At 36.9% G+C, this 26,604-nt stretch overlaps 5 protein-coding genes across 8 annotated transcripts; 2 read left to right on the forward strand and 3 right to left on the reverse strand.

Moving 5' to 3' along the window:
* On the forward strand, positions 1-1,187 carry LOC122276577 (cysteine-rich receptor-like protein kinase 25). The gene has a single exon (XM_043086407.1). It carries the CDS (start codon positions 264-266, stop codon positions 1,131-1,133), a length of 870 nt encoding a protein of 289 aa, XP_042942341.1. The 5' UTR covers positions 1-263; the 3' UTR covers positions 1,134-1,187.
* LOC122276772 lies at positions 985-17,500 on the reverse strand. Its single transcript, XM_043086675.1, has 14 exons — positions 16,657-17,500; positions 16,276-16,389; positions 16,045-16,190; positions 15,663-15,873; positions 15,297-15,534; positions 14,466-14,616; positions 14,033-14,339; positions 9,634-10,557; positions 4,290-4,409; positions 3,979-4,169; positions 3,660-3,870; positions 2,334-2,571; positions 2,089-2,239; positions 985-1,625 (listed from the first exon to the last, which is right to left on the reverse strand). The coding sequence occupies exons 1-14, from the start codon at positions 17,453-17,455 to the stop codon at positions 1,314-1,316; spliced, it is 4,113 nt and encodes a 1,370-aa protein (XP_042942609.1). The 5' UTR covers positions 17,456-17,500; the 3' UTR covers positions 985-1,313.
* Positions 17,501-18,202: 702 nt separating this feature from the next.
* Positions 18,203-22,843, forward strand: LOC122276621 (probable UDP-3-O-acylglucosamine N-acyltransferase 2, mitochondrial). Of its 4 annotated transcripts, none has more exons than XM_043086492.1 (11): positions 18,203-18,303; positions 18,421-18,666; positions 19,087-19,299; positions 20,062-20,138; positions 20,535-20,584; positions 20,710-20,774; positions 20,909-20,960; positions 21,037-21,107; positions 21,247-21,313; positions 22,193-22,264; positions 22,430-22,843. In XM_043086492.1, the coding sequence occupies exons 2-11, from the start codon at positions 18,659-18,661 to the stop codon at positions 22,490-22,492; spliced, it is 738 nt and encodes a 245-aa protein (XP_042942426.1). In that variant the 5' UTR covers positions 18,203-18,303; positions 18,421-18,658; the 3' UTR covers positions 22,493-22,843. The 4 variants fall into 4 exon arrangements, 3 of the variants coding, with proteins under 3 accessions (XP_042942426.1, XP_042942425.1, XP_042942424.1); XM_043086491.1 differs by having other exon boundaries at positions 19,092-19,299; XR_006228913.1 differs by lacking the exon at positions 18,203-18,303 and having other exon boundaries at positions 18,310-18,600; positions 19,092-19,299; positions 22,198-22,264.
* Positions 22,844-23,027: 184 nt separating this feature from the next.
* LOC122276623 (protein NDR1-like) lies at positions 23,028-24,150 on the reverse strand. The gene has a single exon (XM_043086493.1). The coding sequence runs from the start codon at positions 23,790-23,792 to the stop codon at positions 23,181-23,183; it is 612 nt and encodes a 203-aa protein (XP_042942427.1). The 5' UTR covers positions 23,793-24,150; the 3' UTR covers positions 23,028-23,180.
* A 371-nt stretch (positions 24,151-24,521) lies between these two features.
* On the reverse strand, positions 24,522-25,133 carry LOC122276773 (protein NDR1-like). The gene has a single exon (XM_043086676.1). The coding sequence runs from the start codon at positions 25,131-25,133 to the stop codon at positions 24,522-24,524; it is 612 nt and encodes a 203-aa protein (XP_042942610.1).
* Positions 25,134-26,604: the final 1,471 nt, after the last annotated feature.

Here is a 26,604-nt window from a genome sequence, read left to right on the forward strand (position 1 = left end):
GAAAAGGAACTAGATTTGTTTGGATAGATAGAGAGTGCAAGAGATGGACTGGATTCGTGATGATGAGAGAGAGACCAAGATTGACAGGGAAGTCTTATGAAGAATGAGAAAGAATAAGGAGAAATGCTCTTAGTGCGCACCTATAGTAAATTATGTGAGTCTCTTACGTGTCCACATTTTATTGGTAGGTGAAAATTAAAAGTTTACAGCAATTCTGGCTTGAAGCTTTTCTCTTTCAAAGTGAAGGAGATTCTTTCATCAAAATGCTTTCCTTCAATACTTTCTTTCTTCCCATCGTGTTACTTCTCATGCTTGGCTCCCTCAGCCTGACCACTCATGCCGCTGATCTAGTTCCACTCTCCCACTTCTGTGCAAACAGTACCTTCTCCCAAAATAGCCTATACAATTCCAGTCTCAACTCCCTCCTCTCTTCCCTCTCTGACCCCGTCTACGGCCTCTTCCTCTGCCGCGGTGACGTCACTTCCTTAATGTGCCGAACATGCGTGGCTGCCGCGACCAAAGAGTTTGCCGCTAAATGTTCAAGGGAAAAGGTTGCTGTTATTTGGTATGACGAGTGCATGATTCGCTACTCCAACGAGTTCTTTTCCACCATGGCCTTAAGGCCCAAGATTCATCTGGGGAACACGCAGAACATCACGGAGCAGGACCGCTTTAACGGGCTGGTGCACACGACGATGACTGACTTGGCAAATAGGGCCTCGAACTTTCCAATCGGAGTCAAAAAATTTGGAACCAATCAAACGAATTTTTCCGAGTTTCAAAATCTGTACAGCTTTGTACAGTGCACGCCGGACCTGTCTAGCGTCGATTGCAACTGGTGTCTCCAGAGAGCTATCAACCGTTTTCCGATATGTTGTGGTGGGAAGCAAGGGGGAAGGGTTCTGTTTCCTAGTTGTAACGTTAGGTACGAATTGTTCCCATTTTACAGTGAATCTATGTGTAAAATTATTCAACGAATGCAGGTACTGAAAGTTCCTTTTCTTTCTCTCTTCCCATGTATTACTTTTTGGCATCATGCTGATCAAAGCCTCAATTCTATTCGAGAACACCAGCTTTATTTTGAAATAAAAACTACCATTGACGTTTATCCTACACATATACGATATCATTAATGTAGGAATTAATTCCTCCACATGATACGCAAACTTTTGCACCCATTTCCTATTTGCAGAAATTATGAAAACTTTCTCAGTTACAAACATGTCTCTTTTTTTTTCTTTTTTTTTTCTTTTTGAGTTAGTTTACAAATTACATGAGATCGATTGCACGGAAAAAGGAAATCTTGCCGGTGTTCAACGAGGAGAAAGACTGGAAACGGTAAGCCCATTTACAGAAGGATTTGTGACGGGAAAAGGATCTGCAATCTGCTGAACGATTCTACCCATAGCAAGTGCAGGCTGTTTTGGTTTAGGAAGTGGTAATATTGATTCGTCTCCCAACAGAACTACGACAGATGACATTGTGGGTCTATCTGCTGGATCCTCTTGTACACACAATAGCCCGATATGCATGCATTTCTTAATTTGTTGTGTAGTCAAGCAGGACTCCATCAACACAGGCTCCACAAACTTCATTTCTTTCCCTTCATTCCAAAGTCTCCATGCCTGTCATCCATATACATACACTCAAATTAATTTGTTTAATCATTTCGTTATGAACTCAGTACTTTAATTTTCATATCCTCCCCGATATGAGATCAACTTGCCCGTTAATGAGTGTGAGATTGTACGTAAGTAGGTGCAAGAGCTAGGGTCCACTGGGTACCCAAATAAAATAATATATAAAAATACAAACATTTAAATATATATATATATATATATATCTAAGCCATATATATTATGTCCTGACAGATCTGGTATTTACAAACATGGAGGCATATATCACACAATTTGTTACAAGACTCGTTACGTACATATGTATATATAAAAACTAAAACATCAGTATATATATATATTTTTTTTAATGTGTCTAGTATGTTGATAATTATATATATTTGCAAATATATATATATATATATATTTTAAAAAGTATTTGCTATAAAAGAATAAATAATGGAAAGAAACATACGTATGCAAGGAGTGTCTGGGCATGCTCGGTCAAGTAGAAGCTGCTATTTTTCTTGCCACTAATAATCTCAAGCAAGATGACTCCAAAGCTGAAAACATCAGATTTAACAGAAAATAGTCCCTCCATTGCATACTCAGGAGCCATGTATCCGCTGGTTTGAGCATATATATAGCAATACAATGTACATAACTTTATTCTCAATTGAACACTAAAAATTAAGGAAAATAAAAGAAAAGTATACTCACTATGTTCCGACGACTCTCCTAGTGTTTGCAGTGTTCTGGTTCTCAACAAAGATCCTTGCCATGCCAAAATCTGATATTTTGGCGACCATTTCATGGTCCAGTAATACATTACTTGGCTTTAGATCCCTGTGAATTATTTTAAGTCGAGAGTCCTCGTGAAGATAAAGGAGTCCTTTCGCAATACCAACAATAATGTTACCGTATGTCTTCCAGTCAAGCTGACTGCGTTTCTCCGGATCTGGAATTCAGTAGTACTAGAACAAAGTCAATGCATGGAAATATGTTTATTTTAGAGATACAAGGAACATGCCGATCGAGTACCATATATAACACACCTATATAAATCTAAGTCCCAGAAAATACTAATAAATTAAAGTCATCTCATTAGTTACTCCTAAATACTTTTTCACAAAGAGACTATACGAAATTTGAATATTTAAAGTTTATACAAATCAATACTCATTTGCATATAACCTATATATATGTCCAGCCCGTTTCAGAAAAACAAAGCTCATAATCAATACTGGAAGCCCATCCAACGTCATATATATATATATATATATATTAGGACATGATCAACGTGCAAAGTTTGCCTAATTAGGTGAAATGATTATATTTAAGAAAATAATATATCTTCATTTTCAATTAATAATATAGTAAATAATTATATCAAATTCCATTAAAGTATACAGTAAAGATCTCATTTAACAAAATAGACTAATTTATTAAAACAATTTTTAATTTCTTATGATCATTATTACTAATTTAGTTATAGTAGAATAATGGTTAATAATATAACTTAAATAAAACTATTATTTATGCACATACAAATATTGAGGCTTAGGACATGAAGGCCTACAAAGGAATAAAACTAACTTAAAACAAGTCCAATAAAAATAAAACTCACATGAGTCCGATTCCAACATAAAATAACTTATTAATTTTGTAAAAACTTAAGCTCATCAAAGAAATCAAACCCACTATGTAAATCATTAGTCTAAAAACAATTCAGCCATGTCTTAAACACTAAGGGGTATATATATGTAATATATAATAGCAAAATAATCCTTCATTAAATTTTACAAGGGAGCTACACTTAAAATGATTAAGGATCTTAAGGACTTTTTAATAAAACAAGACTTAATGGACTGTCTTAATTGCAAAATAAGAAAAGTTAACGAAAAAATAATAAAAATTATTATTCACAGTTAGATAACCACTTATTATAATAGAATAGATATATATGTATGTATTGTAACGTATAATTAGTGGCTAATTATAACGCTTATCATGTCAATGAGCGGAAAGGTTGAAGTAACAAATTACCAAATATAAAGAAATCAAGGCTTCTGTTGGGCATGAATTCGTACACAAGAAGCTTTTCCTGTCCCTCAATGGCACATCCCAAGAGCTTCACAAGGTTTCTATGTTGAAGTCGTGCAATGAGTATGACCTCATTTTTAAATTCCTCTAAGCCTTGCCATGACTTCCTTGATAGCCTTTTAACCGCTACTCCCTTCCCATCTTCTAGCACTCCCTGATGATCATCGAGTAGAATATTATTCTAACATCAGGCATATATAAATTCAGGCCGATGAAGCAATATATAATATTCAGGCCGGCCACATGATATTCCATCGATTACCTTGTAGACAGTGCCAAAGCCACCTTGGCCGAGCTTATTTGACTCAGAAAAGTCATCCGTAGCTGCCATTATTGTTGACAGACTCATGAAATGTAGGTCTTCCGAGCTTACCAATTCACCCTCTTGTGTAATGGCAACGCCGGTGGGGCTTGCCAGCTCATGTAACAGTGCTTTCTGGCTTTTATCGTCATCTGCATATATTTAATAAACATGATGAAAGAAATTAACCTTCTTGGTACGTAATTTTTGCTATAAACTTAATTAAGATGCGCCATAATTAGGCATGCATTTAGATACATGCACTCACTCACCTATTTGCCTTCTCTTCTTCCGCAAATGATAATTAACCGCACATGATCCAATAAGAACAGCTAAAACTGCGAGTGGTATGCACGTAACCACCACAAGCATCCAACTCTTCCATCTAGCCCCTGGTTTAGGACAAAAAGAACTGCCTGAAACCCTCATTTAGTTTAATCATTAAATTCTATGGATTTTTTTAGAAATTTTTACAGCTCTCATTGATAAGGTTCTGTAAAAACCACCGTTAATGCTTCGGGTGGTGTACGTGAATATTTATAGTGTAAGTTTACATGCATATGATGATAAATACAGATTATAGCCGTTGCCTACAAAGAAAAGAATTTAATCTTGATCTTGATCTTTATCTTGATCTTCCGTAATACCCCCCCGCAAGCCTAGCGTTTGAGAGTCCCGAACGCAAAGCTTGGAACGAAAGAATATAAATGCAGGACGACCAAGGCTCTTGGTAAGTATGTCAGCAAGCTGAAGATTAGTAGGGACATATTGAAGCCGAAGTTCTCCGGAAGCCACCAATTCACGCACAAAATGATAGTCAAGCTCAATATGTTTGGAGCGATTGTGGGAGACTGGATTTGTGGCAAGAAAGATGGAGCTTTTATTATCACAAAGGAGAATCGGAGAAGATGAAGATGTCACTTTGAGATCACGAAGAAGATGACCAAGCCACTTTACTTCGGCAGCGGTGCTAGCAAGCGCTCGGTATTCAGATTCACAGCTTGAACGAGACACAGTAGGTTGTTTCTTGGAACGCCAAGAGACAAGGTTATCACCAAGGTAAATAGCATAGCCAGAGATAGATCGGCGTGTATCAGGGCAGCCGGCCCAATCAGCATCTGAGTAAGCAAGAATATTGCAGGAAGAAGATGGAGTAAAAGATAGGCCATATCGTAAGGTGCCCTTGATGTAACGGAGGATTCGTTTAACAGCTTGAAAGTGGCAAAGAGAAGGCTTGTGCATATATTGACTTACGGCAGAGACAGCATGAGCAAGGTCTGGCTGAGTGATAGTAAGATATTGAAGAGCACCAACAAGGGACCGATAGAGTGAGGGGTCATCAAAGTCAGGACCATCAGTAGACAGATGACGTGCAACAACCATGGGAGTGCTCACAGGCTTGCTATCAATTAGTTTGGCACGCTGCAAAATTTCATGAGCATATTTTGCCTGACTGAGAAAAAGGCTAGAGGAAGTTCGATGTGCTTCAAGGCCTAAAAAATAACTCAATGAGCCCATATCCTTGGTGGAAAATTCATTGGATAATTGGCCAATAAAAGCATCAAGAAGAGTGGAGTTATTGCTGGTTACGACAATATCATCAACGTACAATAGTAGATAAATTAGGTCAGCACCCTTGGAAAACACAAACAAGGATGAGTCAGCCCGACTGCAAGAAAACCCAGTAGCAAGAAGAAAAGTACTGAACCGATGAAACCAGGCCCGTGGAGCTTGTTTGAGCCCATATAAAGCTCGACGTAACCGGCAAACATGAGAGGGATATCTCGAATCAACATAACCCGGAGGTTGCTCCATATAAACTTCCTCCTGAAGAATGCCATTCAAGAAAGCATTTTTCACATCAAGTTGACGAAGTGGCCAGTGATTAGAGACTGCCAAGGAAAGAACAACTCGAACAGTGGAGGCTTTGACGACTGGGCTGAAAGTATCATTGAAATCAAGACCTGGTTGTTGGGTGTAGCCTTTAGCAACAAGCCGGGCCTTAAGACGATCAACAGAACCATTTGCAAGATACTTGATGCGAAAGACCCATTTGGATCCCACAATATTTGTATTTGAAGGTCGGGGCACTAAATCCCAAGTGTGATTATGATGCAAGGCTTGAAGCTCCTCATCCATGGCAGCAATCCATTCGGGATGCTTGGCAGCGGACTTGAAGCCTTTGGGCTCGCGCATGGTGAGTAAAGAGTGAATGAGTTTGGAATTTGGAGCTGTGCATGTATAAAGGGCCCGAGTAGATGGCTTAAAAATCCCAGATTTGGCCCGTGTTTGCATCGGGTGAGTGCCAAGGACAGGTGCTGGAGCCGGAGCAGGAGATGGAGCGCTAGAGATGGGTGCAAAGGAGGAGCTTGGCCCATCAACAGTGGATTCCTGCAAAACTGAAGGTGACACAGAACTACAAGATGGATCAGTTAAACATGGGCCACACAAATTCGGGAAAGGACCGGGCTGAGAAGGTAAAGAAGCTTCTGATGGGACCGGTGGTGAAGAGGGGGGTGCAGTGGGCTCTAGAAAGGTAGAAATTGGGGTAGAAGGTAAAGGCCCAGAGCAATTGTTATTTTTGTACGGGTAGCCATGATCATCAAAGACAACATGTCGAGAAATAAATATTTGATTTGTAAGGCGATCAAGACAGCGAAAACCATGATGAGACATACTATAGCCAAGAAAAACACAAGAACGACTACGGGGAGCTAATTTGTGAGGGGCATAATCACGTAAATAGGGAAAAACAAGACAACCAAAAGGATGAAAATGAGAGTAAGAAGGAGGCTTACCGAAGAGAATCTCAAAAGGAGAGCGACGATCAAGAAGAGGTGTGGGCAAGCGGTTAATAATGAAAGTGGCAGTGCTGAACGCGTCAACCCAAAATTTAAGAGGGACATGAGAGTGAAAAAGCATAGCAAGACCGGTTTCAGTTATATGTCTATGTTTACGTTCGGCACGACCATTTTGAGAGGGAGTGTATGGACATGACATTTGATGATGGATGCCTGAGGAAATTAAGTGATTTTGAAATTGATGATTAGTAAATTCAGTTCCTCCACCACTTTGGAAAATCTTGATTTTAGTCGAAAATTGATTTTCAACAAATTTCTGAAATTGGAGAAAAATGCGAAAGAAGTCAGATTTATGTTTCAGAGGATAGAGCCAAGTAAACCTGGAATAATCGTCAATAAAGATAACATAATATCGAAATCCAAGATTGGAAGTGATAGGTGATGGTCCCCACAAATCACAATGCACAAGATCCAAAACATGCGAAGCACGTTTGGTATTTAGAGAAAAAGGAAGTCTTTTACTTTTGGCAAGTTGACAACTAGAGCATACAGTAGGATTTGGAAGTAAAGAAGTGACACATAGTTGACGATTTTTATTCAAAAGAGAAATGATATTATGAGAAACGTGACCCAAACGAGCATGCCAGTCATCAAAGGATGCACGTGGACAATTATTAGGAAAAACAGAAAGAAAGGATTTATGGCCACGTTCAAGCACATAGAGGCCATTTTCACGTCGACCGGTTGCCACCACTCTTCTTGTGTCGCGAGTCTGCACAGTAAAGCGATCATTAGTAAAAGTAATAGAGAAGGGAAAATCAGAAGTGAGTTTACTAATGGAGATGAGATTTTTAGTGAGGCCCGGCACAACTAAAACATCTTTTAAATGAAGAGAGGATGTGGGAGAGAAGGTACCAGTGTGAGAAATTGGAAGAGAGGCACCATTTCCAACTACAACACAGTCCTTACCAGAATATGTATTTGCGTTGTCCAACTGCGCAGCATCATGAGTCATATGGGCGGTAGCGCCGGTGTCCGTATACCAATCGGAATCTGGTACGTCATTAAGAGAACAAGAAGTGAAAGCCTCGGCTAAGTTGGCAGCAGGGGAAAACCGAGTATAACGATCTCGGCATGAGGAGGCATAGTGACCTTCTCCACGGCAAATTTGACACCGGATTTGTCGATTTCGATCTCTATGATTGCGGGCACCACGACCACGTCCTCCACGAAAGAAACGGCCTTCTCGTCGTCCACCGTTATGGGGAACAGTCTTGATGTTTTGAGAAGCAGTAAAGGCAGCAGCAGGGGGGCCCGAAGGAGAAGTTGACTCCAAGGAACGGACAAAAATCTCATAGCTCTCGGCTTTGGGCACAATATCATCAAAAGTAGGGAGAGGAGAGAGAGACAATTGAGTAGTTGAAAAGATTGAAAAAGATGAACCAAGACCACGTAAATACCAGTGGATTTTGTCAAGATCATCAACCGGACGCCCCATGGCAGCAAGCTGATCGCAGATGGCTTTGAAATCTCGGGAGAACTCAGGTACAGTTTTATCATGCTTTTTCATGGTCTGAAGATCATCTTTCAGCCGAAGTTCACGAGACTTCGATTGATGGCTGAATGTAGTTTCCAGCCGAGACCAAACAGCACGGGACGTGGGCAATCCAACGACAGTAGACATGGCTTCCTCGGTTAAAGTGGAGAGAAGGAGACTAAGCACAAGTTGATCGGTGCGTTGCCACTCAGCCAGCTTGGGATTCGGTAAAACAGAGGAATCGGAAACAATGGTTGCAGGGGGCTCGGCAAGTGTACCATCAATATAGCCGAGGAGAGTCTGAGATTGCAGCAGCGGCAGAACTTGACTGCGCCAAAGAAGATAGTTGGAGGATGATAACTTGATGGTGAGAAGATGAACCATGGTGGAGAAAGGCAGAGTGGGGTGGACGGAGGCCATGGGATCGAGGATGTTAATCCAAAAAGAGGCTCTGTGATACCATGATAAGGTTCTGTAAAAACCACCGTTAATGCTTCGGGTGGTGTACGTGAATATTTATAGTGTAAGTTTACATGCATATGATAATAAATACAGATTATAGCCGTTGCCTACAAAGAAAAGAATTTAATCTTGATCTTGATCTTTATCTTGATCTTGATCTTTATCTTGATCTTCCGTAATACTCATGATTATATATATATATATATATATAACCTAGCTCTCAAGTCAAATTCTTTGTGCATGGTTATATGGTTACCGACAAAATTTAGGTTAGAATATATATGAATTATTCAAGCTGTCTCCCGTCCCGTATGGTTAATTAGTAATTAGTCATAATTAAAGTGACCGATCGATTGATATAACAATATAATTCGATCGGCCCATATATACTATAAAGATTTATATTTAATCTTGGATTAGTGTCATGTCCTGAACTATACAGACAACTGAAAAATTAGAAATGATATACACAAACTATTTTTACAATTCTATTTTAAACGAATAGTATATTTAAAAATTAAATTAGATGAAAAATTAAAAAAAAAAAAATAGTGATTTTGATAAGATGATGCTATCAAACTGGTTGATTATAAAAATAGTGTTAAGTTAAGGCGACAATATCTCGTGACAATATATAGTTTGTAAAGCACATTAATTACAAATAGTACTCATCAAGGTTGAATCCTGAATTAACAAATTAAACGACAAGAAAGTAAGTACGTTTTATTTTTCTTTTTATTTTTATATCATTTTTAATTATTTGATCAGCATCGGCAGAAAATTAATTAATTGATCATGATCTAGTCACATCCTTACCTTGAGAAGCTGGGAGGGTCAAGTGAAAACTTGAGGCGTTGTAGAATCGGTACAGTTCAAACCTCATATTACAATTCCTGCTAACAATAATTCCACCTTGCCGATAAAAACAGCATTCCTGAAGCTCTCCAAAGGCAGACTGCAAACAGTTAGAACAGGACTCATTTGAGATGTTCCCAGTACATTGTACAAGACCATAGATTGTTTTCTTCCTTGAGAATTTAATTTCACCAGTTGCGAACATGCGTGTAGAGGGATCAAACGCAGTCTCGTTCGAGATGTTATTCATTAAGTACGTTAAAACTTGCTCTAAATGAACTGGATTTGATATATTCTTCTGCATTTGATTCTGCTGTGGATACTTCCCAGTATAAACCATCAAGGAAAAGAAGTTCTGGAAGGAGTAGCGAACTTGACAGAGTTCAAACCATATCATAGCATCTTTACTTCTGCACTGCTTTAAGATTTCCTTGGTTGCAGTCTGTATACAATTCCGACAAACTGTGGAGTTGACATCTCCTCTACAAAGCGCCTGTCCATAGACTCTGTCTGAGTCCTGATCTCCAGTGGAGGTGCTGTAGAAACCTGTCAATGAAGTTTTGGAAGGCAGAGACCCGAGGAGGAGCTTGAGGTTGTTTTCAAATGGGCTGTTGAGTTCGTAGTTTTTGATCGAGAACTCTGTGTTACAAAAGGTATAGAGAGGATCCCCACTGGCCGGCGTGGCCGAAAGCATAGGGCGCATCAAAAGCGGTATAACCAACAAAAGCATACCCAATAATGCATCTTTCTTATCCGTCTTCCAAATATGGTTGAACATGATCATAGGATGCATATGATTACAGTGGCCAAAAGGTAGTGGAGAAGGAAGGTAATTAACCTGACATCTGATCAAGCACAACTTGTGTCGGTCAGAATACTCTCTTCAAGACGTACATTTCAGCCTTTGACAACACGATTTACCCACAAACCTGTATGAGATTATACATTACATAGAAACTTCCGCCCAAAAATATTTAGGTCCGACTCTTTCTGATAGAACTGTTGAGCATTCCTCTGAAACTTCCCCGCTGGACGTTGATTCTGACTCGGAATATCTAGGTCTGACTTTTCCGAATGGTGTCGATGGGGACAAGTTTTCCTTTTTAAAAAATAGGTTATTTTTTTGTTCTAAGTTTAAAATATTTGAAGTTTACTGCTGTTGTTCGAAGCTTGCACGTGTAAGTTAACATCATTAATTTGATTCCATTCTTTACGATAGTAACCGATAGTTGATACGTGCTTTCTAAGAACGAGCTAAACAACTGGGAAATAATTCTAAATATAAATCTACATAATACATAATATATAAATCGTTGATTGGTAGTACATATAATTTTCACACATTAATTAATTGTTGAAGATACATCATGTACTTCTTCAAAAGATTCGATCGAAGAAAACGATGGCTCATTCATTTCTTTGTTCATTTATGCCGAGATGGAATGGCAAAGACCGGCATGCACCTTGTGAACGACCATGTAAGTATAATTATATATTAATATATGTATTAATTTATTATAATTAGTTAAAACGTAAATTTTATTAAAAATAATATTAATTTAAATTTTAAATATAAAAAAATCAATATTAATACGTAAATTAATACATAACTTTATTTATACGAAACAAAACTCATATTTTTTTTTTATTTCCCAAAACCAGCCCAACGAAGCATGAAGGAATAAACAACATTAGTAATAAGCCAAGAGGTATTATTTCTAAATTATCATAATCAGTACTTCCCTGGGAAGAGGATAAATCTACTATGTCGCTTGCAAATGACCCCTCTTAAATATATATAGATATATATATATATATATATTTCCTTTTTACTTAATAATTAAGATTTTCTTATTGGTCATCACTCGGTCAATTCCAATGGATAAAATTTCAAAGTCCTCAATAAATACCTAACCACTAGTACGCTTCTGACATATCTTCTCAAATCCAATGGAATAAATTTCATGATCAACATATGAGCTACATTTATATCTAGATGCTTTGAATCAGTCATGTGATAAGATCATATGGTCGCATCGGATTTAGCTGGTCCACGTAAAAAAAACACGTGCCGCTCATCTCAGTACTGCTTGAAATTTTCAACGTCGTGCACTTCGGGGCTTGAAATACTACTCAAGTCATGCAGAAACAAGTACGTACACTTTTCTCATTCATCTTTCTCTAATCAAAGTTAGATTAAAAAAAATAATAAGAGATGATCAGGATTGGAAGAGAAAATATTTTATGTTACTTAGAGCACCAGTACTCACCACCTCATTCGAGATCTTTAACGCTTCCATTCATTTTTAAAAAATATAAAGTTTATTATTAAAAAATTAATTAATATTTATATAAATTTAGTATTTATTAATTTTTTTTAAAAAAAAATTAGACAACACTTACATATTTATAACTTTAATTATTATTTCTCTAATATAAAAGTTTGAAAATTTTCAAGACTAAAAATCTCTAACTTGAAGCACGAAGCAAGCAAAACCGTGCAGGGTGCTTTGTACGTTGTCCAAAAATGGTAAATCAATATCACAAATCTAGTACAGGTCAGGATCTTAAAAGAGTTCGTTACTCATTACTATGTATGTATATATAATATATTTAGTAACATATGTATGGCAGACTGCATTCCTCATTACTAGAAATCATCAAATTATCAGATTATTTCGACCATAAAAGGAGAACTCTAAACAGAAGACAATGATGTATGCATTGTTTTTCATATATATATATATATATATATAAAGCTCAAGAAAAAAAAAAAAAAAAAACTGATAGCTTAGCTTAATTGCATGATCTAATCAATACATGTAGATTAAGTATAATTGGCTCCAATTATTCCTATAGTTACCTAGCTACCTTACTGTTCTAATTCCACCTAACGCATAGTCAAGATAATAGACCAGTTGTAAAATAAGAAAAAAAAAACTCGAGCTTAATTCAAACGAGAAATAAATCATCTTAAGACAAATTTCCAGCAGGAAATTACTCCTTAATAAAACGAAAAGATGTCAAACACATGCACATGCAATGAATTATACATATATACCACAAGAAAATTCAAGCGAATATATATACGCGTGTTTCCACAACAGATGTTAAACTAATTGATAAGCATAAGACTCAAATAACATGAAAACCCACTAGCTCCTATACTGGCTAGATTTTTCTTTTTATTTCAGATTTTTATTTTTCAGTTTCTGTAGTAGTTATATTTATAGGCTTGCAGCAGAATTGTTTTAGTAAAACAGATTTTTATAAGCAGTTTTTAATAAAGCATATTTTAGAAATCAGAATTTTTTTTTTTAGTAAGGCCTGTTTTTCTAAACAAAGAAAATTTTTGTAATAGTAACAGATTTTGGAATAAAAGTATAAAACATATTTTTTTAAAGCAGTTTTTTTTTTTAATAAATAATTTTTTTACAAATTTACATTTTATTAAAACTGAAAAGTCGAACCGAATCGGACTAAAACCAGTAAAACCGGACGTACCGGTTTATGAAGATAATCGATACGTAATCAGTTTTTAAAAATGTAAAACCGATACATACTGATTTAGTCTTAAATTTTATCCAAAACGGGACTAGATTAGACCCGTTAGACCCCTAAAAACAACCACATGGGTAGTGCAAAATTAACTGATGGAACGGACTTATCTTCCGACCGGTTTTGCCACGTCAGTAGGTGTGCGGTTTCAAACCAGACTAGGAATACAATTTTCATTTTAGATAGCCGGTGTGGTTTATCAGCTAGCCATTTCAGTTAACTATTGCTTTCATATTTCCTATCATTTGAAATTTCTCAAAAACAATTAGGATTGGTAATTCAAAATTCTCATATCATTATTATAACTTTTTTAAATTTCTATATAAAATATAATAAACAATTCACCTTTTTCAAATCTCAATTTAACTTTTTCAATTCTCAAAATAATAATAATATAAAATATAATATTTTAAATTTTTATCTAAAATTAAAAATTATCATCTCACTTTTCAAATCCCAATTAGCCTATGATCACCTGTTCTAATTAGGACCTAGCTAGGATATTTTTTTCGTAAGTACTTGGTCTTCGATCGGAGTTACTTATTTACTGAAATGGACAGTCAGAAATGGATATCTAGAGAATCTTCTTACGCAACTTAAGGTCAATATAAAATCATAAGTTTTCAAGAATAGGACATGGCCTGGCAAATGAAACATCTGCCACATTTACATTGAAGAGTCAATTACGAGAAGCATATTACACATTTTACGTGTTTTTATTTTTTTATTGCTGTGCACTACAATTGCACAAGACAAGGCATTCATGAAGTTCAAATCCACTTGTAGTGCTTCATCGATCAACGTGGCCCAATATTGGAAATCGACAAGCCATTGACGGAGAGAGAGCTTGGACAACTTGTTTTGCAGTGACCAGTGAATCTGCCCACAGAAAAGGCAGGTCGTTGAGGTTGGCAAAGAGACGTTGTAGTACTGTCACTTTTCAACATTACAACGACAGATGACATGGTTGGCCTTTCATTTGCATCTTCTTGAACACACAATAATCCAATATGCAAATATCTTAGAAATTCGTCCGGGCTGCACGACTCCTTCAACAAAGGATCCATTAACTCCAAAACAGGATTTCCTTCGTTCCATAGTGTCCATGCCTGCACCATTAATATTTAATGCATATGTTTAGAACTTTAGACAAATTTTGACGTCCATATAATTAGCTTCCAAATTAAGTATAATCTAATTAATTATCCTTGTCCAGCAAAAAGAAAAATACTTACAAATGCAACGAGGCTAGGAGCACGTTTTGTTCTATGGAAGCCAGCATTTCTTCTCCCAGTTATAATCTCAATCAAGAGCACTCCAAAGCTAAATACATCTGACTTAATAGAATACATTCCTTGCATAGCATATTCTGGAGCCATGTACCCACTGCCAAATTATATATAAAAGAATGACAATCTGTTTCGAAGCACATATATAAATAAAGGAAATCAATAATCTAGATTTTCTCATTTTTATCTCTAGATCCGATCTGCTGTATTAGAGATTATTTGTATTGTATTCATGTACATCAGTCACACCTTTTTTAGTCACCATCTGAAATAAACTTCTCTGCAACGTCATGGATGTGCTTTTCGTGGATATAAGCACATTGCCAAATCGTATAAATTATCTTTTGTCAAGTATGATTGATTCTTTTTTTTTTTTTTTTTTTTTCCTCCTATTGTTCCTAAAAGTGCTTACTTCCTAGAACACATAGATGCATAGATATTTTTGTGTGGAAAGGCACTAAATAGTGCCATCGTTATTCTGATTAACTTTCGTTGTTTTGGTTATAGAAGAAAAGTTTGAGTATTTAGACTTTTTTATGGTTTTTAAGTATTAATTTTAATTTGTTTGATTGTAATGATCATTTGTAAAATCTGTAATATAGAAGTGAGGAGTTGTTTCTATATACACACAATAAATTTATATTATATATATATGTATGCATTATCGAGTAAAAAATGAAAAATATGTACATGGCATGCGTGCTATGTAATAAGACATCCAATTTATAAATCCAAGGAATTAATTGAATTCGACAAATAAGAAAAAAGTGAACTCACTAAGTCCCTGCAATTTGGGCGGTATTAGCTTCACCTTCGGTTCCCGCAAAGATTCTTGCCATTCCAAAGTCTGAGATTTTGGGGTTCAATTCGTAGTCCAATAACACATTGCTTGCTTTTAGGTCCCTATGAATGATTCTGAGTCGAGAATCCTCGTGAAGATAAAGAACTCCTCTTGCAATTCCACCTATTATATTAACTCGTTTATTCCAATCAATTTGTGCGCGTCTACTTCGATCTAACCATCAAAACCCCAAAAAAAATAAATTTATTTTTAAAATTATCAAAAATCATTTATCATTATTTCAAGCTTGTCCACAAAAAATAAATAAATAAAAGACTAGCCGGGGGAAGAAATTAACGAACCAAAGAGAAAGACATCTAGGCTTCTGTTGGGCATGAATTCATAAACAAGCAGCTTTTCCTCTCCGTCTATGCAGAAACCAAGAAGCTTGACGAGGTTTTTGTGTTGAAGCCTCATTATTAGTAGAACCTCATTTGTGAATTCCTCTGAACCCTGCTCGGAACAGCAGGAGAGCCTCTTTACCGCTACTTCCTTTCCATCACTTAGGATACCCTGCAAAATATATATATAATTTGCTTGAGAATACCTTAGCTGCTTTTATCGATCAATAAACATAGAAGGTCAAAGGATACTTTGGGGTGTTCCAGACTTAAGCAATCAAGAAACCTCGAACGTCTTCATTAGTACTAATAGTCTCCTATTTTGTAGAAAACTAAATGTTACCTTGTAAACAGGACCAAAACCACCTTCACCAAGCTTATTTGAATCAGAGAAGTTGTCAGTAGCTGCTTGTATTGACGCAAAATCAATACGTGGAAAATCTGCATCGATTCTAGTATTTGCTTGTCGACTGATACCTTTTCTCACCCCTGTACAGAAAAAAGAAGGGAGGTATCACTGGTGAAAAAAAGAAGTACAAAATTGTAAAGCAAACCCAGTGATATTCGTCTTTACGTTTTATAGCCTTTTTGTTCACAAGGCAATAAATGAAGCAAGCAAAAAGCACTAGCGCAAAGCAGGCTGATACAACCATGAGGGTAATGATGATCCTCATTTTCTTTCCACCGCCTGCATTTGGAGGCAATCATTTGTCAGGCAGCCAAAATGATCCTTGTTGTTTTTTTTTTTTAATGATTTATTAGTTTGTTTTATTAACACAGTTTCAAATTCACGTGGCTTATACAGTTCTATTGTTCTTTTGATCCATAAAAGTTCGAGCAAAGTCCCATTAAAAGAGGAGCAATCATTGGTGTTAGACGTTGTTAATTAGTGTGATAAAACTAATCAGTAATAGAAGAGGGTGTTGTGGACAAAAATATATATATATATACTTACTTGCCCCTTGATCATTAGTTGAACTTGGAGATTTAGATGTGTCCCCATAAAAGCTGTATAACTCATACCTCAAGTAGCAACTACGACTAAGAAGTCTTGCTCCAATAGAGAAATAGCAGCAATTTAATACATCAGTTATGGCCGTCTGAAGGCATGAATTACAGCCATCACCGGACAAGTCTCTTGTGCACTGCACGAGAGCATATATTGTTTTATCCTCAAAGGCTGCCTCTCCGGTAGCATACATTAATTTTGCTGAAAGATTGAAAGCTGCTGCCTCCGTCGTAAGGTTATTCAAAGTCTCCTTAACAACAGATTTGAACTGTTCTGGTTGGGAAATATTCTGTTCGTTATCTAGGCCGAGGATGTTTCCTGTAACATTCACTTGGCCAAAGAAATTTTGGTTGGAGTAGCGCAGCTGGCATAGCTCCTCCCATACAACTGCTTCCCTTGTGTATGGACAAAGCGTCAAAATGTCTTTTGTAGCGGTTGCTATGCAGTCCCGGCAGGTTTCATTTGTGATATAATTGAGGCACATGTGGGCACCATAAACTCTATCTGTATCATTTCCTGTGGAGGTATTATAGAATTTGGAAGAAGAAGCATTTGAGGATAAAGAGATCAGGAGTTGTTCAAGGTTATTTTTAAATGGACTGTCGTCTCTATAGTTAGCACTTGTGTTAGGACAAAACCTATAAGGAGGATCAGCATAGGCCAGCTCCCATAGGATCAGAAGGGTAAGAAAAGCAGAAAACGTAAGCAATCGAATGAATCTTGGACTGATATGGGGACGATTCATGCTTCACCTCCTAAGTTCTACAATAGGATCAATAATGGGAAAATCTCTCTTTGGAGTAGCTGTTAAACATATAAGGCCGAAGTCAAGTCAACAATTGTAGTACTATTCCACATCAAACCACTATGTGGAAAATATGTATCACCACGTACATGGGAAAAAATGCGTTAGACTACAATTGCATTAATTACAAGGGGACCATGCATTCTGTCTTTAAGCTTATTCAACGGTACGTCTTTTTGTATTATATATGTAATTTCCTGGATGTTTGATATCTGATTATCCTTGAATTTGCATTCAAGGATATATCTCATTTTTCTCGGACGGCTTGCGGTCTATAAGGCCCAACACCTACTCTTATGTGGAATATCACAATAATCAATTTTAAATTTTAACATTTACGTTAAGTCAATTTATCGTAGATAACATGGCTCAAATCGTATATTTTTGCGTTATTATCATTTATAGCCCTCTAATGAGGTCCAATCGTATATTTCTGCATTGTTATCATTTATAGCCCTCTAATGAGGCCCAAATCACATGTAGACATATATTTAAAAATGATTAATAAATGATACAATTAAAATTCATTAAAATCATTATATAAAATAAAATAAAATAATATGAGGCATCCACCTACACTTTATTACTCGGTATGGAGAGAAGGGCCGTAAATATAGAATTCAGGCCGCCCAGCTTCACGATCACGACTCAGATTAGGCCCAATAAAATTTTTTGTATTATTCCATATGTGACGATAATACCCTTAGATATATGTGAGAATAACTAGTGTGTCCCTTTATGCCCAACCCGAGATCCATTCTAAACAACTTCAGAGGCGGACATCCGAGGTAAGCTTCACTCCCACTTCTCAAAGTGAAACCTTTTCCTACTCTTCTGAAGCCTAACGTCGCAGTCATTCTCCTCTCTCTCTCTCTCTCTCTCTCTCTCTCTCGCCATGGCACAAGCTGTTCGAAAACTATACAACTTGGGCTCCTCCTTCTCTCCAATATCTCACCGCATTTACAACAAGCACAAGGCGAATAGTCAAGGCCTATATGCGTTATCTCCATGGGGAAAAAGTATTCGTTGTCATTTCTCAGTGGGAAATTGCCAAGCCGGGTCTAGTGCTTCATCTGATACGTCTGGTGCGTCATGCTGACAGATGAAGTTTGAAGTTGTTTTGCAGTATTATTGTTTGTGGAAATGTCTGGGAGGGTAGATCCAGTTACAAAGCTTGCAATATCATGTTCTATATGTGTGGTTTTTGTTTCATTGATAGAGCTTGTAATTGTTGGAAAATCAAGGTGAAAGGAGTGGTAAAAATGTGTTTAGGCAGTATCCTAAACACTAGCCGTGTAGTATAGTATTGCTTAGCCTAAGGAGTATTATAAATGGTCATATTTTTTCTGAAATTCAACAGAAATTTATTATTTTGATGCGTCTTCGACATGCATTATGAAGCCGAATTGCATTTGTTTTGTTTTAGTTGATTGTTACGTTTCCATATGTAATTTCACTTGTCTTTCTGGGCTTAGCATTTCTCTTCAAACATAAAAACTGTTGAATTTCTTATGGACTTTCGCTTCACTCATGCACTAATTGGAAATTTGTAACATGCATTGAATTTCAAGATTAGAGGATGGTGCTGGACTAAGCCACCAAGAATTCCAGAGATGGCAAAATGGAGGTGGGCAATTCCACAAGTCAGCTTGCATTGATCCGACAGCACTCATAGAGACTGGTGCTATAGTTCATCCAAAATCCGTTGTAGGTGCATATGTTCATATCGGATCGGGAACTGTAATCGGACCTTCTGTTACAATTGGCCAATTGACAAAAATAGGGTGAAACTTCTTCTTTAAACAGCAATACGAAAATTTAATTCTGTGTATTATTGTTCGACGTAGTGACACTGCTCTGGCGATCTTATGGTAGCCATCTCTCCTCATTTTTTTACGCTGTTCCACTGAAGCCTTTGTGCAATAATATATTTACTTTGAAGAAAACTCTTGAGCATATTATGGGAAAACACATTGCTCTGTACTGTACTTTGTGGCTGAGGAGTGGGGAGGGTAGGATTTGTTGGATTCCATCAAAGCATGGGGGTTTTGGACATGCAAGTTTGCCTGCCCTGGGGGCATAAATTATGGAAGCTTATACCATCTAGCTTATTGTGGTGCATATATAGGGAAAGGAATAACTTGAATTTTGAGGATCCTTAGAAGATGATGATATACGTAAAGGATATTTTCTTTAGAACCCTATATCATTGGCTGGCAGCCTGGCTCCCAGGATTTTCCAAGACATCGTGAAAAGTTATGTAGATTTCTTTTAGTGATCTGGAAATATCGAGCAACAGGGTTTAATTTATATTAAAAATGGTAAAAAAATTAGAAAACTAAAAACATAGCTTACATATAAAGTTTCTTATTGGCAATCTTGAGCCTGATCTCCCTGCACTTTTTGGATGGGTGCATGTGTGAATGCAAGACCATATGATTTGTGGGAGCGAATAATGCAAATATATATACAGGTCTATTTATCAAATTAATGTTTATATATGCATGTATACTGATTTGATTTGAACAAAACTACTATTTTGCCAGATATAATGTCGCACTCAGTAATTGCAGCATAGGCGATTCATGTGTAATCCACAATGGAGTTTGCATTGGTCAAGATGGTAAGATTTGATAACTATCAGCTTGGTTGATTTGTACGTAATGGATAGCTGGACTCTCAACTCATTTAGAGATTAATTCCATGTACAATACATGTGTTCTATTGACTTACCTCGCTTGTCCCTTGCATATAATGAAGACCTGATATGTATAAAGTGATTTGCTTTTAATGCATGATTTTCAATCTATATACTGCCTATGCTTCTTATGATGTTCCTTGCTTGTAGACCTTCACCTTCAATTTTAATAGTGATCCATCATTAAATTTTCAACAGACAAAGATTCCCCCCTCCCCCTACTTTCCACTTCCTTTTTTATAGGTGTTATCCAGAAATATAATTATAAGTACAAGTCCATTGCTGTCTTCTGATATTAGATGCCAAATTGTTTACATGCAGGATTTGGTTTTCTTGTGGATGAAAAGGGGGACATCGTTAAGAAGACTCAAGTTGGTGATATTATATTTGTTGACTCAAAGTCAACTTTATGTTGTCGTCTGCTACATGCCTGTGTTGCTTTGAATCAGCAATGAAGCACTTTATTTTATAGATGTCTTTTGTTTTTCCTCTGCAGTTGCTGGATGCTAGGGTGGGGAACCATGTGGAGATTGGTGCAAATACATGTATTGATAGGGGGAGGTGAGACGTGTAATGGCTTTTGAGTAGCTATTATAGATATTGTTTCATGAGTAGTTACAAAATTTTCTGTATCAGTTTGTACTTGAAGCTGTCCAACCTGGAGGCTTAATTATGCCACTTATTTGTTTATGCAGTTGGAGAGATACAGTTATAGGGGATCATTCAAAGATAGATAATTTAGTTCAGGTTGGTTTCTGCTTTCTTGATTGGTTGTCAACTTTTTTCTGTAAATTGGTGATTGCCAGTATGGTTGGCTTTGCAGGTTGGTCATAATGTAGTTGTTGGGAAAAGTTGCATGCTTTGTGGACAAGTTGGGATTGCGGGTTCAGTGACGTATGTTATTTCTGATTAGCTTTATTTTTTTCAATTCTTTATACCTTTGTCAAGTTTTGAGTCACCATTTTCGAGCTTTCTGTTTACAATTACTTGATGAAGCTTAGCGTTACTTCTATGTCTTGCATGTTCTTTACAGGATAGGAGACTATGTTACTTTTGGGGGAAGGGTAGCAGTCCGGGATCACGTTTCCATTGTTTCAAAGGTATTGACTTGGCAATGTAAAAAGGCTGTCAAGATGTAGCATATTTTCTGGAAAGCCCAAAAACCTTGTATTTGCTTGTCGGTTTGAACTTGTTAGACCCACTTATCAAATATGCTAGTGGAAACATATTTGGTATAATTAGCAGCATATAATGGTAGCTGTTGGAAAAACCCTTTTAATTGAGTTTATATGTTGAATATGGACTTGTATTTTTTACTATATGTTTATATGTTAGCAGCATATATTTTTTACTATATTTCCTTTACTTATCATAAAATAAAAAATGGAATTGTATTTCTCCTGTGAGGATTCATCTTGTGAGGCGTTATATAAAATGCTGATGGCCCATTAAAGGCATAAACTAAATTTTTGGTGACTAATCATTTGGTGAAAAAGTAGAATTTTCTCTGTACGAGGCAGATATAGATTTTCATCAGGCATGAACTCTTTAATGTTTAAGTTCGCATATATTCAGTAATATATCTTCCATGTTTTTCCCGTATCATTTCGGTTTGAACTCTTATCAGAGTTTTAACGACTTTACTTGTTCTATAGATGAGTATCCTTGGCTCCTTTCATGTATTAGAGATGCAATTTATTTGGTTTTAAGATTTTGAGTCACTCGGAAAATAAATTGAAATAAAAAATCAGACATTCTTGCTCTCTTTTCTACACTTGTCTGAAGTGGATTCACATGATCATCAAATATGCATATTTTGCCTGGCATACTTGAATGTCTCCATGCTCTTATTATTTGGTCATACAGAATGCACACAGCCTTATATACACGTAGGTAGGATTACCATTGTACTGCTTCCATTGGCTAGAGAGTAAGAGTACTGGGTTGAGAACAAGATATCTAATCCCATGGAGTTGCAGGTCAGGCTTGCTGCTACTAGCTGTGTCACCAAGGATATCAAAGAACCTGGGGATTATGGCGGCTTCCCTGCTGTGAGGATTGCCTTATTAGTTTTTTTTTTCCCTTTTAATTTTGTTTCTTGCCTTAGTGTTCCCGAGATGGTAACGGATCAGCCAAACTTGTTGCTGCTAACTGATTGTTGGAAATTTGTTACCAAATATGATATGGATACGACTTAAATCTCGGTTGCTTTGTAGGTTCCAATTCATGAGTGGCGAAGACAAGTTGCTTCACAATCTTGGGCATCAAAGAAAAATTAAGAGTTGTGAGATGATTTAATGGTGTGCTTGTTTGGGTTCTGTCTGAGTGCTGACTAGAGGAGTCAAATGATATGCCAACTCTAGGAGATTGCTTACCTAGAGAAGTACTGCACTTGCCACTGTGTTGTAGTAGAGGCGTGGCATAATTTCTTCTTTGGTATCTTTTTTTGATAGGGTGGGTTTCTTCCATGTGCCCGCCTTCAAACCTGGTGCCCTCGATCTTTGTACTCTCTAAACATTCTATTATTCTTTTCTTATTGTCCTTCGAAAGGGCTGGTGAGCCAATTGGACCTAATCCTTTCTTCTCTCTTTGTTTAGATATGTAGTAATTTTAAAGTCTGATTGGAGCTACCTTCTTTTGTCTTCTTTTTCCCCGCGGCAGAGGATCTTGTCTTATATTTCATTGCTTGCCAACGGAATGATATCTGGGTAAACTTTGTCGATGTTAAATAAGCCATTAGGGTCACAATTAAGTGCTTTTTTCCAACTCATCATGATGTGATTTCTGTTCGCTTAATAATTAGGGGGAATTCACTTACAGTCAAGAAATAATTTGCTGAGAGGTAATTGTGATATATATGCTAAAACTGTACATAAATACAAGTAATTACAATCATTCTTCTATCTCTAGATATACAAAAGCACCAAAGTTATAATCATGTAATTACTAATTCTCAACCACAGTGGGTCAAGCTTTATACCTCCTCCATTTCTTTGAAGCATGGTGTAGCTTAATCTTCTTCTTCTTGCCTGAAATCTTCCCATCCGAGCCAACTTTTAGTTGACCCTCCAATTCTAATTTATGATGCTTACTCTTCTTTCCCAACGTCTTATATCGAAACTTAGTTGATAACCCAACCTTCACATCGGCTGTTGCATTTGATATTGCACTGAGAAGAGACTTCCACACTCGTGGATTGACATCCACACGATCAATTACTTGACGAGTTTTACCTATCCCCTGATGGAAAGAAGGTATGGTTCTCTCCCCTACAGTATCCTGCCCAAAATAAAATGCGAACAAAATGTCATCATAGTATATACTGGAGTCTTCGTTTGGATTTTCAATTTCAAGGTCATACAAGATGGTCCCGTTTTGTCCATCCTTGACTAACGAGGACTGGGGGATGGAGAAGTCGACAATGGTGTACTTTGGGGATCGGGGACGGAAGATTAGCCATAGAGCAAGGGCTAGAATACCCAAGAGTGCTACAACTTGGAGAAGCCAGACGTAGAAGTTATTGGCTATACAGGTGTCATCATCAAGAGGGTTTGAACTTTCAAAGGACTCGCATTTCATTTTGGATTAAATATTGGCAAGCTGGGAGGCGCTAATTTTTGAATGAGAAGAAAGAAGGATATTGAAGGTACTTGAGACTTTGAAATATCGAGGGGTGTGGATTAGTTAAGGGGAATGATATAATAAGAGGGAAGGCTTCATGTTGTTCAAGTTTAAAGGACATGGGGATTTATTCTTTTCTTCTGGCCCGGTGCTCGCTTTCTTGCCTTCTCCTACGCGTAATGAATGAGCCTTGAAGGCCTCTCATACTTGGCATTATGAGAAATTAAGAATCTATCAAGAAGCTTCCTTCTCTGTACCTTGAGTATATGACACCGAAGGAATTAATTAAAGAATCTGTGGGGCAAGGGGACATCTCTCGAGCTTCTTGTTTATTTTAATATTGGGGACTGCAGTCTTTGCAATACACTGGCCTGAGATGCTTTTTGTGAAACATGGGCCGAGGGTTACTGGGAAAATACACGTTGAGCCTCATAGGGAGTGTGTCGAATGTTAATCGAAATGATTCAATTTACTACTTTTCATTAACTTGAATTTCCCAACACTTCAAAATTGAGGGAAGGTGTGAAGTATGGGGGGCACATGCAGGCTTTGTTGATGTGAACAGATCACTGGCTTGCACTGATCATAATTTGCAGCAGACGGCCTGCAAGTTGGGAGGAAAACTAACAGAAAAATAAAAAGAAGAAGAAAAGAAAGACAGAAAATCCTACAAACCAACCTTTAATCTCAATTTTTTGTCAGCTTTGACTTGTGGTGCATTAGCTTTATATTCTTCTCTCCTGACATCCTCCCATTTGAACCGATACGCAAATTAGCTTCATTAAATAACCGGTGATGCTTTGTCTTGGATCTGAATATCTTATATCTGACAACACTTCCCAAGCAAACCTTCAACCGTGCTGTCCCATTCGTAATTCCTTTACAGAATTGTAGATCAGCACTCACTGGCACTTCATAAGCTGTAGTCTTTTTGTAACCTTGATAGAAATCCGGCAAAGAGTTGGAGCCAATGACAGCATCACTGCAATACAATGTTATGCAGATGTCCTTGTAGTAGATTCCCATCCTTTTGTTGGGGTTTAAGAACTCGAAATTCAAGAGAATGGAGGTGTTGTGGGGACGATGAGAGGTAGAATTCCCACCGTCCAAGGCTGGAACGTAGGCGTGGGTGATGAAGCAAATGGGACTCTTTGGAGTTAGACATAGCCATATTACCACCGAGGAAAATATCAACACGGATACAAATTGGAGAATCCACACATATATTGAAGGTTCGGGTTCAGGGGCTTGTTGGAGAATGGGTTGAGATTGTGAGGGTTCTTCGAGATCATCAGCCATGTTTGGAGGAACTGATTGAAGTTACGTTCGCGGATGCGCGGATTACATATATAAAGATTAGAGGCTGCTTTACGAAGAGCATGCGCATCATGTATTGGCTCTTGAGCTCCACAGGACCACAACCACAAGTGCACTGGACCAATGATGGTGGGATTGATTGATTTCTTAGCCGAAACCAATTTTACTTTTGTTTTATGCAGGGACAGTTTCAAAAATGGTTCTTATATATAATTATCCCCATAAATGATAATATATATATATGTATATATTTATCTATTTTTAGTGACCAGCGGCAGCGTGGAAACATTAAAAGCATATGAAAGAATGATCAAAAGAAATTAAAAGTCGAAAAAGATAGAAATTGATTTCTCTTCATCCCTTTCAAATACCTTTTAGGTGCTCACTCTATTTGAGCAATATGAATAGCTTTTCTTCTCAAAGAAGTATTATTTAACTTTAACGATGTGTTTTTTCCGTGGTGTGCAGCACAGAAGACCACGCTTTTAACTAGATTACACACACACAGCTTTGTAGTCCGAGACAAACCATCACTTGTCCCTTCTATCTAAAGTTTAAAGTTATAAAAAAGAGAGAGAGTTAATTATTTAAATTTGTTGTGAAATTAATGAAAAGAGAGATAACGAAAGACAAAGAGAGAGAGAATGAAAGAGAGATGAAAGAATGTGTAGGATTTAATATTAAAAATCTTGAAGCATATCCATTTATATAGGAGTACAAATGAGGTCTTAACCTAATTGACGGTTAAGGACAGTCAATTATGACGACTACAGGCGGTCAATTATAACGACTACAGACAGTCATAATTGAGACTAAAGACGGTCAATTATGATGGTTACGGGCCGTCATAATTGACGGCTAAAGACGGTCAATTATGACGGCTATTATGATGGCTAAAGATGGTCATACAAGTCGGATTATAACACTCCACCTTTGGATGACCACATATAAAGAATACGCCTCTTTAAAACCTTACCAAAAAAAAATCTTGTAGGAAAAAAAAACCAATGGCGAAGAAAAAATAATACAGTATTTATGTGTACCACCAAGCGTTTTAGGATTGCCTCATTAAAACCTAAACCCAATAGGAAAAAAACCTTAGCGAAGAAAAAAGAGTACAATCAGCAATAGTCTTCAAAACATTTACTCATCCAGAAAAGTGCATTATGATAGATTTTGAAGTCTTCGCATTCCAATGTTCTGCACAATCTTCTTAAATGTTACAGTTGGTAATGCCTTAGTGAATAAATCTATCAAATTATAACTTGATCGTATCTACTTGATATTAATTTCACATTTCTTCTCATGTATTGCAATGATCTTTTTGTGTAGATCTGAAAGATAACCTGCATCCGTATATCCAACTAATTGTGGACTTGATCTATATTGATAAAATAATCTCATATCAATCGTACCTCAAAGGTAACGAATGACATGTTTAATAGCATTCCAA

Source organism: Carya illinoinensis, chromosome 9 (assembly GCF_018687715.1).
Source record: "Carya illinoinensis cultivar Pawnee chromosome 9, C.illinoinensisPawnee_v1, whole genome shotgun sequence".
Taxonomy (NCBI): Eukaryota; Viridiplantae; Streptophyta; class Magnoliopsida; order Fagales; family Juglandaceae; genus Carya; species Carya illinoinensis.